The 17,464-nt window shown below is 47.5% G+C and overlaps 1 protein-coding gene across 1 annotated transcript in view; it reads left to right on the plus strand.

Moving 5' to 3' along the window:
• The window catches only part of PHEX (phosphate regulating endopeptidase X-linked), a 117,099-nt gene extending 104,150 nt beyond the window's left edge, over positions 1 to 12,949 (plus strand). The window contains exons 20-23 of the mRNA XM_068144785.1: positions 3,393 to 3,458; positions 3,581 to 3,685; positions 5,717 to 5,793; positions 8,506 to 12,949. Of these exons, the coding sequence (XP_068000886.1) occupies positions 3,393 to 3,458; positions 3,581 to 3,685; positions 5,717 to 5,793; positions 8,506 to 8,608 (351 nt within the window). The 3' untranslated portion in view covers positions 8,609 to 12,949. The remainder of the gene's footprint in view (positions 1 to 3,392; positions 3,459 to 3,580; positions 3,686 to 5,716; positions 5,794 to 8,505) is intronic.
• Positions 12,950 to 17,464: the final 4,515 nt, after the last annotated feature.

Consider the following 17,464-nt stretch of genomic DNA (forward strand, 5'->3'; position numbering starts at 1 on the left):
GCATGAGGCTTCCACCACCTCCCTGGGCAACCTGTGCCAGTGTCTCACCACCCTCATGAGGAACAACTTCTTCCTAACATCCAATCTGAATGTACCAACTTATAGCTTTGTTCCATTGCCCCCAGTCCTATCAGTCCCTGACACCCTCAAAAGTCCCTCCCCAGCTTTCTTGTAGCCCCCTTCAGATACTGAAAGGCCACAATTAGGTCTCCTTATTGTGAAGAGAGAGAAAGACAATATCTTTGCAGCCAGATTTAGAATGGTGCAGGGTTGATGGGGAGAAATAAAATATTTCCTGTGTCTATCTCCTGGGCTGGACATTCTAGACTGTGGCTTCATTTTTGGAAGGCTTCTCTTGGAAGGCCTGAATGGCCACCCAAGGCAAGATGCCTTGAGTTTGATCTGGATGTGTCCTCAGTCTTGGGACTGTGCACACATACCTGGGTATCCTTTATGTCACAGGATCACAGCATTACAGTACATTAGAGGTTGGAAGGGACCTCCAGAGATCATCCAGTCCAACTCCCCTGCCAGAGCAGGAGCACCCAGGGTGGTCTGCACAGATGGTTTTGGAAAGTCTCAGAGAAGGAGACTCCACAACCTCTCTGGCCAGCCTGTTCCAAGGCACTGCCACCCTCACACCAAAGAAGTTTCTCCTCACGCTGAGTTGAAACCTTCTGTGTTCCAGTTTGTATCCATTGTTCCTTGTCTTATTGCTGTGCACCACCTAAAAGAGCTTGGCCCCCTCCACTTGACACCCACCCTTCAGATATTGATAGGCATTGATCAGATCCCCTCTCAGCCTTCTCTTCTCCACACTAAACAGCCCCAGGGCTCTCAGTCTCTCTTCACATGGGAGATGCTCAAGTCCCTTAATCATCCTCCTGGCTCTCCCTTGGACTCTCTCCAGCAGGTCTCTGTCTTTCTTGAACTGGGGAGCCCCAAACTGGACACAGTATTGCAGGTGTGGTCTCAGCAGGGCAGAGTAGAGGGGGAGAAGAACCTCCCTAGCCCTGCTGGCCACACTTTTCCTGCTGCACCCCAGGATCCCATTGGCTCTCTTGGCCACAAGGGCACATTGCTGTCCCATGCAGAACTTGCTGTCCTCTAGGGCTCCAAGGAACTGGAACTGCTTTCCAGCATGGCAGCCCCTAACCTATCCTGGTGCCTGCTGTTATTCCTCCTCAGATGCAGGAGCCTGTACTTGTCCTTATTGAAATTTGTGAGGTTTACCTGCAGCCAGCTCTCAGCTTGAGCATGTGGGAGATTCTCAAGTCCCCTAATCAACCTCGTGGCTCTCCAGTGGATTCTCTCCAGCAGTTCTCTGTCTTTCTTGAACTTTCTTGTCCTTTTACCTCTTCTCCCTCATGCTTTCTCTCTTTTACCATCCCAAAACTGAGGTTAGTCCTGATGCCAACCCCCCTATCGTCATCCCTGCAGCATAGGAGAACCCTTCATCGGAGGACTTGAAGGCCATCACTGACCTTCAGAGCTCTGCTCAAAACCGTGCCCAACTATCTTGCTTACTCCAGTCATAGCAGAGGGGAAAAGTGCTTAATTCAAGATAGAGTTTGGTAACACTGAGCTCTCAGCAGGCTGGGTGAGCAGAGAGAATGCTGCCCTTGCAGAAATGAGGGTTTCTTCATCAGTACTTTGCACTTGGTAATGGCAGGAGATTGGCTCTCTTACAAAGCTTAGGTGGCTCTGCCTCTCACAGAATATTCTTCTTGCTCTTGCTCTTGGAATCAATACTAGGAACCAGCAATTGGAATCTTCCTTGCAGATATTTTTAGAGCACTGAATACCCTATCAATTTCAATTCTGTCTCCAAACAGTTATTTTTAGTTATGCTGTTTTATCTGATGAGTTAAAAGTCATTTTAACATCCCAGTAGTATATTCACAGATAAATAGAATGGTTTGGAAGAGACCTTAAAAAACATATTGTTCCAAGCCCCTTCCCAAGGGACACCTCCCACTGAGGCCAGGTTGCTCAAGGCCTCATTGAGCCTGGCCTTCTACACCTCCATGGAGGGAATAGTGTGGCCAGCAGGAGAAGGGAATCATTCTGTCCTGTACTCAGCACTGGTTCGGCCACACCTTGAGTCCTGTGTCCAGTTCTGGACCCCTCAATTCAAGAAAGATGTTGAGATGCTGGAAGGTGTCCAGAGAAGGGTAACAAGGCTGGGGAGGGGTCTGGAGCACAGCCCTGGGAGGAGAGGCTGAGGGAGCTGGGTTTGTTTACCCTGGAGAAGAGGAGGCTCAGGGGAGACCTTACTGATGTCTACAACTACCTGAAGGGAGGTTGTAGCCAGGTGGGGGTTGGTCTCTTCTCCCAGGCAACCAGCACCAGAACAAGAGGACACAGTCTCAAGCTGCACCAAGGGAAATTGAGGCTGAAGGTGAGGAGAAAGTTCTTCCCAGAAAGAGGCTGGATATTAGGAAGAAATTCTTCCCAGACAGAGAGATTGGCCATTGGAATGTGCTGCCCAGGGAGGTGGTGGAGTCACCATCCCTGGAGGTGTTTAAGAAGAGACTGGATGAGGTACTCAGTGCCATGATTTAGCTGATTAGATGGTGTTGGGTGATAGGTTGGACTTGATGATCTCAGAGGTCTTTTCCAACCTGGTTAATTCTGTATTCTGTAATATCCATATCCCCCCTGAATATCCTGTTCAAGTATCTCACCACCCTCATGGTGCAGAATTTCTTCCTAATCTCCAGTCTAAATCTACCCTCCTTAAGCTTCAATCTATTCCCTCTCATCCTATCACTACAAGCCCCTGTAAAGAGTCCCTTCCTGGCTTTCTTGTAGCCCCATTCAGGTGCTAGAAGTCCACTCTAAATCTCCCCAGATCCTTCTTTTCTCCAGGCTGAACAGCCCAACTCTCCCAGCTTGTCACCATAGGGGAGGTTCTCCAGCACTCTGATCATCTTTGTGGCCTCCTCTGGACCTGAGATTGTGATTGGATGTTAGGAAGAAGTTGTTCCCCATGAGGGTGGTGAGACACTAGAACAGGTTGCCCAGGGAGGTGGTGGAAGCCTCATCCCTGGAGGTTTTTAAGGCCAGGCTGAATGTGGCTGTGAGCAACCTGCTGTAGTGTGAGGTGTCCCTGCCCATGGCAGGGGGGTTGGAACTGGATGGTCCTCGAGGTCCCTTCCAACCTTAACAATTCTGATTCTGTGATTATCTCACCACAGGAGATTGTTTGCTGACAGTCTTCACATTGAAGCTCAGTTTCCTTAACCAGAGCTAGGATGGCTGAAATTGGCTGGGGTCACTGTCATCTTGGTTTGGTGTTGGTTTTTTCCTCTCCCCCCTGTTTCCTGAAGCTGCAGAAAGAAGGCAGTTCAGAAACAGGTTAAATGAGTGATGCTCTTTCGTTCTGCCAGGTGAAAGGCAAAAGGACTTTGGCAGAAAACATTGCGGACAACGGAGGCTTGAGAGAGGCTTTCAGGGTGAGTCGATGAAATATATCTGCAACAGTGGTAAAAGAAAGGGGAAAAAAGAAGGAAAGAACAGAAAGAAAATGGAAAGCTGTGTTCAGGCTCCATGGCACTTAGTATCTTTTTCTTCTCAGGCTTACAGGAGATGGATTACAGAGAAGAGAGGAGGAGAAGAAGAGCCTTTACTGCCAGGCCTTGAGTTCACACACAACCAGCTTTTCTTCCTGAGTTATGCCCATGTGAGTAGCACAAATGTGATTCAAAGTCCCATCTGTTAGCCTGTGTACAGGGCACAGATGAGACTGCTTTGTTTCAACAACCTACACCAGCCAACCCCAGACTTTTCAAGCTGTAAGCAGAGGCTTCTTCTCCCAGGACTATTATTTTTCTCTTTCTCTTTTTTTGTCCTCGTCTCTCCGTGGTACCAGAACTGCTGAAATTATTCTTGCTTTTGCACAGTGTTGCCACAGCAGCTTTCTTCCCTCTTGCTGCTTCCCTCCACCATTAAAACCTTTTGTAGCATGGATTGACTCCTTAACTTCTTTCCACCTTAGATTCCCAGATTCTGGTGCCTGTAGTATGCAGCACTTTGTGATTGCTTCCTCCACAGCAGCTTTCTTCCCTCTTGCTGCTCCCCTCCACCATTAATACCATTTGTTGCATGGATTGACTCCTTAACTTCTTTCCATCTTAGATTCCCAGATTCTGGTGCCTGTAGTATACAGCAGTTTGTGACTGCTTCCTCCTGTTGCAAATGTGCCACCACCATTTGTTACTGCACAGAGACTGGTTAAGAACACTAAGCAGCAGTGAAGAAGATCTTAGTTCATAGTCTCCCACCCTCATTTGCTGTACACTAAATGTGCTGCTGCAAAGCTTTGATAGGTAATTTTTTGTGGAAACAGGCAGAACATGAGAGAGAATTAGAAATTATTTGGTTAAAAGCGTAGTCAGGACAAACTCCCCAAAAGATAATTGCCAGAGCAGCTCAGTTTGGGATGGAAGCAAATGAAGATCTCTTGATGAGCAAATGAAACATCTAGAAATATGAAATGCAATGCATATGCACAAAATAGAATCATAGAATCAACCAGGTTGGAAAAGTCCTCAGTGATCATCAAGTCCAACCTATTACCTAATACCTAACACCCCCTGACAACTAAACCATGGCACCAAGTGCCACATCCAATCCTTTCTTGAACACCTCCAGGGATGGTGACTCCACCACCTCCCTGGGCAGCACATTCCAATGGTCAGTCTCTCTTTCTGGGAAGAACTTTCTCCTCACCTCCCGCCTAAAATTCCACTGGTGCAGCCTGAGACTGTGTCCTCTTGTTCTGGTGCTGGTTGCCTGGGAGAAGAGACCAACCCCCACCTGGCTACAGCCTCCTGAGCCTCCTCTTCTCCAGGCTAAACACCCCCAGCTCCCTCAGGCTCTCCTCATAGGGCTGTGCTCCAGACTGCTCACCAGAAATGCATATATATATGCAATATATAGATATTTACATTTACAAACAACACAGAAATTCCTCAGATTCCCCCTGGATGGATACAGGGGGCCCATTCACCTCCTCCCCCACTCTGTCCCTCCTTCCTGTTACCTCACACAGTAGTCAAAACAGAGAGATCCCTGTCAAGGCCCTGGGAGAGAGAGAGAAAAGTTACAAGGAGGAGCAACAGAAGCACTGGTCAGGCCACACCTTGAGTCCTGTGTCCAGCTTTGGACTCGTTTATTTAAGGACATTGAGACACTTGAACGTGTCCAGAGAAGGGCAATGAGGCTGGGGAGGGGTCTGGAGCACAGCCCTGTGAGGAGAGGCTGAGGGAGCTGGAGGTGTTGAGCCTGCAGAAGTGAAGGCTCGGGGGAGACCTTATTGCTCTCTACAACTACCTGGAGGGAGGTTGTAGCCAGGTGGGGGGTGGTCTCTTCTCCCAGGCACCCAGCACCAGAACAAGAGGACACAGTCTCAAGCTGTGCCAGGGGAGGTTTAGACTGGAGGTGAGGAAGAAATTCTTCACAGAAAGAGAGACTGGCCATGGGAATGTGCTGCCCAGAGAGGTGGTGGAGTCACCATGATTGGAAGTGTTTCAAAAGAACCTGGATGAGGCACTTGGTGCCATGGTTTAGTTGAGTAGATGGTGTTGGGTGATGGGTTGGATCTCAAAGGTCTGTTCCAACCTGATTAATTCTGTATCCTGTATTCTGCTTTGTTTCCAAAGTCATCCCAGATACCATGTCCATTTCTGCCTTTTTTTCCCTCTTTTATTAGGTAAGATGCAACTCCTTTAGACCAGCATCTGCAAGAGAGCAAATATATGTTGGAGCTCACAGTCCTCCTCAGTTCAGGTAGGTCAAATATTTACTCAGGGTACACAGGACATCAATCACTGCAGCTCACAAGTGCAGGAATGGAGCATGTGAAGAGGGGTTTAAGAGCAAAGAGAAAATTGGATTGTGCCCTTGGCTTAGACTGAAATCGAACTGGTTTTAGTAGCTTCTCTTTCGCTACTACAAATGCTCTTCTGTGAAAATGAGAGGCTTGCACCTGCCTTCAGAAGCAGTTGGATGTTAGGGAGAAATTCCTCTCAGAGAGATTGGCCATTGGAATGTGCTGCCCAGGGAGGTGGTGGAGTCACCATCCCTGGAGGTGTTTAAAAAGAGACTGGATGAGGCACTTGGTGCCATGCTTTAGTTGATTAGATGGTGTTGGGAGTGTTCAGCCTGGAGCAGAGGAGGCTGAGGGGAGACCTCATTGCTCTCCACAACTACCTGAAGGGAGGTTGGAGTGAGGAGGGGGCAACCTCAGCTCCTTGGTGACAAGTGACAGGACCAGAGGAAATGGTTCCAAGCTGCAGCAGGGGAGGTTCAGGTTGGCTGTTAGGAAATATGTCTTCAGTGAAAAAGTTGTCAAATGTTGGAATGTTCTGCCCAGGGCAGTGCTGGAGTCACCATCCCTGGAGGTGTTCAAGCAGTGTGTGGAGCTGGTGCTTAGGGCCATGGTTTAGTGTTGACCCTTCAGTGCTGGGTTGAAGGTTGGACTGGATGAGCTTGGAGCTCTCTTCCAACCAGATGTATTCTGTCATTCTGTGTTTGCAATGATTTTACCCTAAAGCTGTGTATCTTATCTGAAGCCTAACCTTGTTTTGCAATTGCCCCCCTACTAAACTGACCTGTAGGCATTATTTTTTTGGCATCAGCTGACTATGAATTTCCTTACCTACAGAAAGTCTAATCAGTATAATCAGAAGGGTTTGTGCCATGCTGAGCTACACTGAGAAGTTGATTGTCTGCACTGGAGGGAAAAAAAAAGCCTTCCCTACTGCATAACAAAGAAGGTGGAAAGGCACATAATGAATATCTCAGTAGCCACTTTTCTGCTCTTAACTCAGTCTTGCTGTTTTACTTTCCTACTGCTGCACATTCCAAGTCAGTAAATTCCAAGAGGTTTTAAAAGCCCAGGGAAAATCAGCCGACAGAGCAATCCAAATCTACTGGGGTAAAACAGTAATTTCTGACAGCAGGAAATAATGCAGACTTGAAAGTAGAAGCCAAGGACAACTGCATGCAAAGAGAGTGGCTCTTTCTTTATGCCTGAGGGTGTCAATCTGGGATGCAGACACATTGCCCAGCTTGTGTGAGGCAGGGATGTGTTGCTTTTGCAGCGTCACACCAGCTGTGGTGGAAGGAAGAGAGTCTTGGAGCTGGTCAGGGCAGAAGCCTCAGGAAAGGTATTTCAGAAATCATAGAATCATCACAGAACAATAGAATGGCTCAGGTTGGAAGGGACCTCAGAGATCATCTACTCTAACCTCCCCACCATGGGCAGGGACACCTCTCATCTAGACTCAGCTCCTCAAGGCCTCATCTAACCTGTCCTTGAACACCCTCAGGGTGGAGGCATCCACAACCTCCCTGGGTAGCCTGTTCCAGAGTCTCACCACCCTCATACTGAAGAACTTCCTAAGATCCAGTCTGAACCTACTCTCCCTCAGCTTCAAACCATTCTCCCTTGTCCTGCTCTAGACACCCTTAAGAAAAGTCTCTCTACAGCCTTCCTGTAGGATCCCTTCAGCTGTTTGAAGGCAGCTCTAAGGTCCCCATGGAGCCTTCTCTTCTCTAGGCTGAACACCCCCAGTTCCCTCAGCCTGTCCTCATAGCAGAGCTGCTCCAGCCCTTGGATCATTTTTGTGGCCCTTCTCTGGACTCACTCCAACAGCTCTGTGTCCTTCTTATGCTGGGGACACCAGAACTGGACACAGTATTGGAAGTGTGGTCTCACCAGAGCAGAGCAAAGGGGCAGAATCCCCTCTCTTGCCCTGCTGGCCACACTCCTCTTGATGCAGCCTAGGATAAAGTTTGCCTTCTGTGCACTGCAGGCTCAGCATCCATGAAATGCAACTGGTTTTCACTGAGTTTCTAGCAAAGATGCTTCTCAAAGGACAGAATGAAACAGAATCACAGAATGCATCTGGTTGGAAGAAACCTCCAAGCTCATCCAGTCCAACCTTCGACCCAGCACTGAAGGGTCAGCATTAATGGTATCCCTTAAGAGCTAGGTCCACAGGCTGCTTGAACACCTCCAGGGATGGTGACTCCAGCACTGCCCTGGGCAGAACATTCCAGTGTTTGACAAACCTTTCACTGAAGAAGTATTTCCTAACAGCCAGCCTGAACCTCCCCTGCTGCAGCTTGGAACCATTTCCTCTGGTCCTGTCTCTTGCCACCAAGGAGCAGAGGTTGCCCCCTCCTCACTCCAACCTCCCTTCAGGTAGTTGTGGAGAGCAATGAGGTCTCCCCTCAGCCTCTTCTTCTCCAGGCTGAACACCCCCAGCTCCCTCAGATGCTCCTCACAGCCCAGGTGCTCCAGGGCCTTCACCAAGGTTGTCTTCAGCCTAACTTTGACTGGAAGTGCTTCTCCTGAATCTTTTGGGTTTTATTTGTCAGATAAATGGGATGGAAAGGCTGAAAACCCAGGCTGAGAGGAACACACTGACACACTTGGAGGCCTTTAAGGTGTAACCAAAGGCAAACTGAATATCCATCACCTTTCTCTTGCAGAGTGATCGGCACCATGAGCAACTTCGAGGAGTTCCGGAAAGCTTTCAGCTGCGCACCCAACACCACCATGAACCGCGGGGCAGAGTCCTGCCGCCTCTGGTAGATGGCCCCCTACCAGATCTTCTGTCAAGAGGGGTGGAGCTACAATGTGAACTGCTGCAACCTGAGCTCAGTGCTAGAGCTTCAGAATCACATTTAGTGATCTGGGGAGAAAAAAATTCCTCTTCCTCATCATAGAATGGTCTGGGTTGGAAGGGTCCTCTGAAGGTCATCTAGTCCAACCCATGATGATGAGCTGCATGGACCTAATAAGTCTCTATTCAGAGCCTAGAAACTCTCACAGAATCAATGTGAGGGGCTGCAAGGGACCTCAAGAGACAGATCAACCAGTCTCCCCCCACCCCCCCTGCCAGAACAGGAGCACCTAGGGCAGGTCACACAGGAACACATCCAGGTTGGTTTGGAATATCTCCAGAGAGGGAGACTCCACAACCTCTCTGGGCAGCCTGCTCCAGTGTTCCGTTACCCTCACAGTGAAATAATTCTTCCTCCTATTCAAAATAGAAGAGGCTATGAGGTGTTAAGTATTAGGTAATAGGTTGGACTTGATGATCTCTGATCTTTTCCAACCTGGTTGATTCTATGATTCTATAGATTAACAACAATTAACAAACAACAAACCAAACCAAAAACACACACACACACAAAACCCCCAAACCCTCCTTTTATCTACAAAACAACTCTGGAGCCTCTATTACAAGAAGGATCTGGAGGTGCTGGAAGGTGTCCAGAGAGGGGCCCCAGGGATGATCAGAGGTCTGGAGCTGCTCTGCTATGAGGACAGAGTGAGGGAGTTGGGGTTGTTCAGTCTGGAGAAGAGAAGGCAGCTCCAAGGAGACCTAATTGTGGCCTTCCAGTATCTGAAGGGGTCTACAAGAAAGCTGGGGAGGGACTTTTGAGGGTGTCAGGGAGTGAGCGATAGGACTGGGGGGAAAGGAACAAAACTAGAAATGGGTAGATTCAGATTGGATGTTAGGAAGAAGTTGTTGCCCATGAGGGTGGTGAGACACTGGCACAGGTTGCCCAGGGAGGTGGTGGAAGCCTCCTGCCTGGAGGTTTTTGCAGCCAGGCTGGATGTGGCTGTGAGCAACCTGCTGTAGTGTGAGGTGTCCCTGGCCATGGCAGGGGAGTTGGATCTGGATGATCCTTGAGGTCCCTTCCAACCCTGACAATTCTATGATTCTCTGATTTTTCCTTTCTGCTTCACCTACACTTGTTTTTAAGCCTGACAGTTTAAATTTGGAGATTCCTTAGCATCTTGAGACTTACAGAGGAATGTAAGCAGTGTGCATGTCTGTCCTCATGTTCTGGACAGGGCAGGACAACTTAATGAAAGGAAGAAGAATATATGCCTGGGAAAAAAACCAACAAACCACAGAGCACCATCAGGATTTGCCTTGTCTGGACAAAAAGAGCATCTCAGGACATTGGAACACAAGCATGGAAGCTGAGCTCTTAATTTGATTTCTAACAATATTAGTAACCTCCCCACACATTCCATTGCAGCAGGAAAACCTGACTATTACTAAGGGGGATGATGTGGAACAGCTTTTTCTTCCTCAACAGCAATACACACATTTCCCTGGTATTTATTTTTACCTTGTGCATTAAGTCCTTTTTACATGATGGTTTCAAATGGAAAAGGAGTTTCTTTAGGCTGATTTAATTGCTACCAATCTATCTATGTCTCTCTCTGTATATACTTTTATATATATGCAAAAAAACCCCAAAAAAGAATTCTGCTATTTGCTTAAATTTTATTTTGCCAGTGTAGAAATGTTAGTAATCACAGAATGGCTTAGGCTGGAAGGGACTTTTAAAGGTCATCCAGTCCAACCCCCTCTGCAGTCACCAGGGACATCCTCCACTGGATCAGGCTGCCCAGGGCCTTGTCGAGCCTTACCTTGAATATCTCCAGGGATGAGGCCTCAACTACCTCCCTGGGCAACCTGTTCCAGTATTCCACCACCCACATAATAAAGAACTTCTTCCTGATATGCAACCTAAATCTGCCCTTCTTTAGTTTGAAGCCATTGCTCCTTGTCTTGTCACTGCTGGCCTTTGCAAACAGTCTCTCTCCATCCTTCCTGTAGCCCCTTCAGGTACTGGAAGGCTGCTTTTGGGTCTCCCCAGAGCCTTCTCTTCTCCAGGCTGAACACCCCCAGCTTCCTCAGCCTGTCCTGGAAGCAGAGGTGCAGACTTGCCCACCTGTGCCTGCACTGTTACAGCAGGAAAAGAGGAAATGGTCTCGAGTTGCAAGGGGAGGTTTAGGTTGGACATTAGAAGAAAAGTCTTCACTGAAAGGCTTCTAAAAGACTGGAACAGGCTGCCCAGGGAGGTGGTTTGAACCCCCATCCCTGGAGGTGCTGAAAAGACACAGTGCTGTGGTGCTGAGGAACATGGCCCAGCATCAGGCTTGGCAGAGCTCAACAACAGCTGGATTTCATGGCATGAGAAACTTTTCTGACAAAGGTTGGACAAATAATGTCCAACAGTCAAGCTGGAGAAAGATTCAGCTGAAGCTTTTTTGCAAATGGGGTTGGTTTCCTGTGGTTCTTTACAAGGAAGGGGGACATCATGGAAACATAATTGATGGAAGGAGACAGGACCTCAAGTTACCTTTCAGAGAGAAAGCAGCAGTCCCTCAACTCAAGGGACTGTTGCAACTTCTTAGAAGTGTTTTGGGACCAGGACTTTCTGTATTTTTCCTGAAGAAGTCAAAGTTTTCTTAAGAGGAAAAGCACTTTTGTTTCCTCCAAGCCAGGTCTGTTCCTGATTCCCATGAATTGCAGTTTGTCATTTCAATTGCCACTTTTACGTTGCTCTTCTTAGTTTTCATGGAAACTGTGGTGGCAGTGGTTTTAATAGAGACTCCTCTCAAACAAGCAGCTCTGGGTCCCAAGCAAAGTGCTAATGTTTGCCTCCCAACAGGAAAGTTCCTGAGCAAGTTAAGTGCTGAACTGAATTCCTTCCTGTGCTCACATGACTTGATGTGGGCTGCCTTGGATCAACAGCACAAAAGTTCAGAGGTGATATCCTGGCCCCATTAAAGGTAGCACCAACAAGGTCATCGTCCTCAGGACATCAACTCAAACCCTTATCTAAACTTCCTGAATTAGTGGACTATGCAAATCCAGTTTCACAATAAGCAGCTTTAAGCTTCCTAATTTTCTCTCCAGATCAGAGATGCATTTGCAGGAGGTCCTTCCTCACTCATAGCTGTTTTCCAGCTGGACACATTCTGGCATTTTGTGGTTTATGGTGTGGTCCCTCTACACTGGACAGTGACTCCTAAAATGGCTTGCAAGTACAAGGTCCTGCATCTGGCTACAACCTCCCTTCAGGTAGTTGTAGAGAGCAAGAAGGTCTCCCCTGAGCCTCCTCTTCTCCAGGCTAAACACCCTCAGCTCCCTCAGCCTCTCCTCACAGGGCTGTGCTCCAGACCCCTCCCCAGCTTTGTTGCCCTTCTCTGCACACATTCAAGTGTCTCAATGTAATGATGATGATAATAACAATAATGTAGAGTTTTTACAGCTAACTTTTTATTAATTGTTTTTTCATCAAATTACAGGCTTAGAAGTATATCTCACAGCAATATTTTTCATATATATATATTATGTACATGTATATATTAGAGTTGGTTTATCCTGAAATAGAGGAGGGGTGAATAAGAGATGCAGAGCTGTCAGGGAACAGGTAGAACCCTATGAGCCAACATTCCCAGCTGGGGCCTGGTGGGACTCTTTCCTTCAGTGCTCAGAAACCTCACCTTTGCTGTCCTTCAATTAGTCAGTTTTACTCAATTTTAAGGAGGCTGAGGCTAGTGGAAACCATATGAATGACAGGGCAGAACTACAGGCAAAGTTTAGAGCCCTGGGGCAGTCTGGCTTGGAGCAGCAGCCTCTCTAGGAACAGAGTAGACTGTCTTAGGAATAAGCTTTCAGCTCTAATTTTTGTTTGTTTAAAATGCTTTTTAGAATAGCAATTAGTGTGGTAGTTTTCCAGTCATTCATTCTCCTCTCAGGAAAAACAGGGTCTGGAAATGAGAGCTGCAATGAAAGAGGCATGAAAGAAACAAAACTAAAAGCACCTTTGTTTTCCCCTCTTTTATTTCTCTCTTTTCCTTTTTTCTCTTATTTTTTTCTTCATCCTTTCAGCTCTGTTTCAAAGTGCAGGGGGCTGTTAACCACTTATGTATGTTGAGTTGCAAGAAAAAACCCAGTCCATTTATTCCATTCTGAGATCACTCCAGAAAGGTAACTATGAACTACCAGCAGTGTTCAAGAGGGGATTGAACGTGGCACTTGGTGCCATGGTTTAGTCATGAGGTCTGTGATGACAGGTTGGACTCGATGATCTTTGAGGTCTCTTCCAACCTTGGGGATTCTATGATTCTGTTATTCTATATTTATATATTTATTTATATATTTTAGTATATAAATGTATATTCTATACATATAAATATATTTTCATATAAAAATATATATTATATATTAGACATACATATATTTTTATATATAACAATATTTTAACGTATAAATATATTGAAATACACATATATGTAAATATATATGTGTACATAATATACATTTATATTTTAAATATATATATTTATATAAAATATATATAAAATGTATTTTATATAAAATATATTTTATCAAAGTATTTTAGATTTATATATATGAATATATTTTAACCTACAAAATATATTTTCATATATATTTTTATATATACGAAATGTATATTCATGTGTATATATGCATATATGTGTATACACACACACACACACACACATATATATATTCTCATTCATATATATACCTGTCTCCAAAGAAAAGCCTGACAGGTGAAGAGGCAGAATTACACTGAGCTAAGAGATGTTTTTGTGATTAGGTCTTTTCAAGCTTGGGTTTTTAGGCTCCTCCTCAGCCTGTTTGTACTTTGGTAATTATTCTTCTTGCAGCCTGCATTGACTAACTGCTTTAAACACAGTTGTGTCAGCCAATAAAAGCCAAAGTGATGAAGAATTCTCCTGTGCTGGCAGCGTGGCCAGAGCTGCTTGGCATGGCACTGCCTGACTCCCCAATGCTGCTTCTATCATCTATAGTCCACATAAAAAACAATAAAGAGCATAATGACCTAGCCCCTGGTTCTCAGGGCTGCTCTTACTGCTTGACAGGCTCTGAAGGGCTCTCTCTCTGCGTGTGCTGTCCTGCCGTCTTTGGACAGAGTTTATTAAGCTCTCTTTGTCCCACACTAATTTGCTGGAGGTGATTAAAATGATTGTGGGATGAGTTACTGCAGGAGCTGCAGAAGGGCAGGCATCAGAGCTGGCCCAGCTGGAAGCCACCAGAGTATAGTAAAGGGTAAGAAGATCATAGAATCATAGAATTGTCAGTGTTGGAAGGGACCTCAAGGATCATCCAGGTCCAACCCCACTGCCATGGGCAGGGACACCTCACATTACCTTAGGTTGCTCACAGCCATGTTCAACCTGGCCTTAAAAACCTCCAGGCATGAGGCTTCCACCACCTCCCTGGGCAACCTGTGCCAGTGTCTCACCACCCTCATGGGGAACAACTTCTTCCTGACATCCAACCTGAATCTCCCCATTTCTGGTTTTGTTCCATTCCCCCCAGTCCTATCACTCCCTGACACCCTCAAAAGTCCCTCCCCAGCTTTCTTGTAGCCCCCTTCAGATACCAGGAGGCCAAAATAAGGTCTCCTCAGAGCCTTCTCTTCTTCAGACTGAACAGCCCCAGCTCCCTCAGTCTGTCCTCATAGGATCCCCCTGCCTGTCAGACTCCCTCTTCTCACCCCATTTTGTTCCTTGCCCTGCCCCACCCTTTTTGTTCCATTCCCCCCAGTCCTATCACTCCCTGACACCCTGAAAAGTCCCTCCCCAGCTTTCTTGTAGCCCCCTTCAGATACCAGGAGGCCAAAATAAGGTCTCCTCAGAGCCTTCTCTTCTTCAGACTGAACAGCCCCAGCTCCCTCAGTCTGTCCTCATAGGATCCCCCTGCCTGTCAGACTCCCTCTTCTCACCCCATTTTGTTCCTTGCCCTGCCCCACCCTTTAGCTTTGCTTGGTTTTCAACTGCTTTTCACTTTATTTTTGTGGGGGTTTTTGTTTGGTTGTTTAGTGTTTTTGGTTTGGTTTGGTTTGGTTTGGTTTGGTTTGGTGCTCCCCGGCAGTGTTTGTCATGGGGTAGCCCGAGGGCCGCGCCCCAGCTGCAGCTGCAGCTCTCTGCCAGCTCTGGTCTCCCAGCCTAAGAAGGACACAGAGCTGCTGGAGTGAGTCCAGAGGAGAGCCACAAGGAGGACCCAAGGGCTGGAGCAGCTCTGCTGTGAGGGTAGGCTGAGGGAACCCGGGGAAGCCTAAGGAAGAGAAGGCTCTGGAGGGACCTTAGAGCTGCCTTCCAAGTCCCGAAGGGATCCTGCAGGAAGGCCTCTCATGAGGCTGTCTACAGACAGTGTCTCATTCCTACAGACAGGACTAAGGGGAATGGTTTGAAGCTGAGGAGAGTTGGTTCAGAGTGGATCTCAGGAAGAAGTTCTGCAGTATGTGGGTGGTGAGACTCTGGCACAGGCTGCCCAGGGAGGCTGCGGAGCTCCCCTGCCTGGGGGTGTTTCAGGCCAGGCTGGGTGAGGCCGGGCGACAAGGCCTCTTGGGAGAGGCATGCCTGCTCATGGCAGGGGCGTTGCAGTAGATGGTCTCTTGGGTCCCTTCCAACCTGAGCCATTGTATGGGTCTGTGATTCCCAGCCAGCACAAAGCAGTTTTGCTGGGCTGCCAGGCTGTGGAGTGAGTGCAAGCAGCTCAGCTTCTTGCTTTTCCTCACCATGTCCTTCCTGAGCCTGATCAACACTTCTTCAAGGGCTGTTTCATTACAGGGCCTGTTCCAAGGCCTCAGACATTATCAGCTGTCTCTTCTGTCATAACTGCCTCATTTGGGGGGCTCTGACAGTTTCCTGGCACTGCTTGGGTGCCTGTAAGTAGTGATGCTGACCCACTTGAAGGCAGCAAGAAGCCCATGGGCAGCAAGGAACAGCTGTAGCTGGTGGGGACAGCTCCTGCAGCTGGCCTTGTCTCATCCCTTGAATAGTGGTGATGCAGCTTCTGGAGAGCAGTGAAGGAGAAAAGGACCTGGAGGTCCTAGTGGATGGAGGGTTGACCATGAGCCAGCAATGTGCCCTTGTGGCCATGAAGGCCAACACTGTCCAGGGGTGGATTAGAAGGGCTGTGGTTAGCAGGTCAAGAGAGCTTCACTTCCCCCTCTACTCTGGCCCTGGTGAGGCCACAGCTGGAATATTGTGTCCAGTTCTGGGCCCCTCAGGGCAAGAAGGACCACAGGAAATTGCTTGAGAGTCCAGCACAGAGCCACAAAAATGCTGAAGGGAGTGGAAGATCTTCCTTAGGAGGAGAGACTGAGGGAGCTGAGGACTCTAGCTTGGAGCAGAGGAGCCTGAGGGCTGACTCCATTCATGTTGATAAAGATGTGCAGGGTGAGTGCCAAAAGGATGGAGCCAGGCTCTGCTGGGTGATGCCCAATGCCAGCACAAGGGGCAGTCGTGGAAGTGGAGGCATGGGAAGTTCCATGGAAACAAGAGGAAAAAATTTTTCACTGTTCACTGGAACAGGCTGCACAACCCTGGGGTTGTGGAGTCTCCCTCTCTGGAGATGTTCAAGAGCTATCTGGATGTGTTCCTGTGTGACCTACTCTAGGTGCTCCTGCTCTGGCAGGGGGATTGGATTGGATGATCTCTTGAGGTCCCTTCCAGTCCCTAACATTATGGTGATACAGCTTCTCCATGCCTATAGCTTTGTGCAGGCAGCCTGGAGAGGGGGAGGCTCAGGGGAGACCTTATTGCTCTCTACAACTACCTGAAGGGAGGTTGTAGCCAGGAGAGGGTTGGTCTCTTCTCTCAGCAACCAGCACCAGAACAAGAGGACACAGTCTCAAGCTGTGCCAGGGGAAGTTTAGGCTGGAGGTGAGGAGAAAGTTCTTCCCAGAAAGAGTAACTGGCCATTGGAATGTGCTGCCCAGGGAGGCGGTGGAGTCACCATCCCTGGAGGTGTTTAGGAGGAGCCTGGATGAGGCACTTGGTGCCATGGTTTAGTTGATTAGATGGTGTTGGGTGATAGGTTGGACTTGATGATCTCAGAGGTCTTTTCCAACCTGGTTAATTCTGTATTCTGTATAACTCCCTACAGAACTCTTGGGTTTGGGGTGTCAGGTTTTTGTCTTTGAAAGCCATCATCAGTTCTGTCACTTACTTTACAGCACAGCCTTACCCACTTTTCTATGGGCAAAAGCAAAGGTTTGCTTGGAGGAAGGGGAATAAACAAAGCAAAGATTGGGGTTGGAGCATTTCCCTCAGCACAAGGGAAATCTTTTGCCTTACTGTCATAGAGTCTGGTGAGCTTGCCCCACTCTGGGAGAGATGCTTGAACAGTGGCTATGGATAGCCCTGAGGAATTCAGGCTTTATCTGCTACAGCAGGATCCTGCTTCACTAATCAGACAATTTAATCCCATTTAAAATGTGATATATATTAAATCATTTTTTTAAAAAAAGAGAAAGAAAAGAATTAAATATTCCTGAGGGATTCTCCACCACAGCATTATGTTTTATTAAACAGAAGATCAAAGCTGGAAGTGACTGAGAACCAAGATAATGTGTTACACTCATTTGGGATCAAAGGAAGAAATCCAATGATATCATTTTAAACATCCCTAAGCACCAGAGCAGAAACAGCTTTACACACGAGGGTAGATGCAAGCACAGAGGCACCTGGGTGTGAACTTAGGTGCAGAGGTTTTTAGAATCATGGAATGGCTCAGGTTGGAAGAGATCATCTCATCCAACCTCCCTGACATGGACAGGGACAACTCTCAGC

The sequence above is a fragment of the Melanerpes formicivorus genome, unplaced genomic scaffold (assembly GCF_026170545.1).
Source record: "Melanerpes formicivorus ecotype bairdi unplaced genomic scaffold, bMelFor1.0.p_v2 SCAF_11, whole genome shotgun sequence".
NCBI classification, from domain to species: domain Eukaryota; kingdom Metazoa; phylum Chordata; class Aves; order Piciformes; family Picidae; genus Melanerpes; species Melanerpes formicivorus.